The sequence below is a fragment of the Cariama cristata genome, unplaced genomic scaffold, assembly GCF_000690535.1.
Source record: "Cariama cristata isolate BGI_N322 unplaced genomic scaffold, ASM69053v1 scaffold1733, whole genome shotgun sequence".
NCBI classification, from domain to species: Eukaryota; Metazoa; Chordata; class Aves; order Cariamiformes; family Cariamidae; genus Cariama; species Cariama cristata.
This window is the reverse complement of record NW_009608750.1, coordinates 4,678-5,110: the sequence shown is the minus strand read 5'-3', so window position 1 is coordinate 5,110 and position 433 is coordinate 4,678. Positions and strand designations below refer to the sequence as shown.

Here is a 433-nt window from a genome sequence, read left to right as displayed (position 1 = left end):
GCTCCTCTGCTGCAGCACAAGTACCAATTCCATGGGGGTTTGTTGAAAGAAGAATTGAGCCAGTCAAACCATTTCAGTTTGACAGCAATTTTCACTTACAAAACATAAGGAAAAACTGCAAACATCCCAGTCTTACCTGATATTTAGACCAATGAAGTTTGTCCATGTAAAAATATAGTCTCCTCCAAAAAACATCCCAATATAGGTTATTAAAATATTCTGCAAAGGAACAAGAGCACAAGTTTCTATATAGCCCGAGACAAGCGTCTGCTCTACGCGTTAAAGCAATACAGAAACAGAAAACCCCAGGCGCAGCTGGCGTGAAAGGGGCAAGCGGTGGCAATGCAGGATCCAAAGTGGTTTGAATTTGTACTCCATGGTGGTGAGGCCGCACCTCGAGTGCTGTGTCCAGTTCTGGGCCCCTGACCAAAAG

General features: G+C 44.3%; 1 protein-coding gene across 1 annotated transcript in view; it reads right to left on the bottom strand.

The window, feature by feature from the left end:
• The window catches only part of SLC35D1 (solute carrier family 35 (UDP-GlcA/UDP-GalNAc transporter), member D1), a gene marked incomplete at its 5' end in the record, with an annotated part of 5,761 nt that overhangs the window by 826 nt on the left and 4,502 nt on the right, over positions 1 to 433 (bottom strand). Inside the window, one exon of the mRNA XM_009697243.1 lies at positions 137 to 219. Within this exon, the coding sequence (XP_009695545.1) occupies positions 137 to 219 (83 nt within the window). The remainder of the gene's footprint in view (positions 1 to 136; positions 220 to 433) is intronic.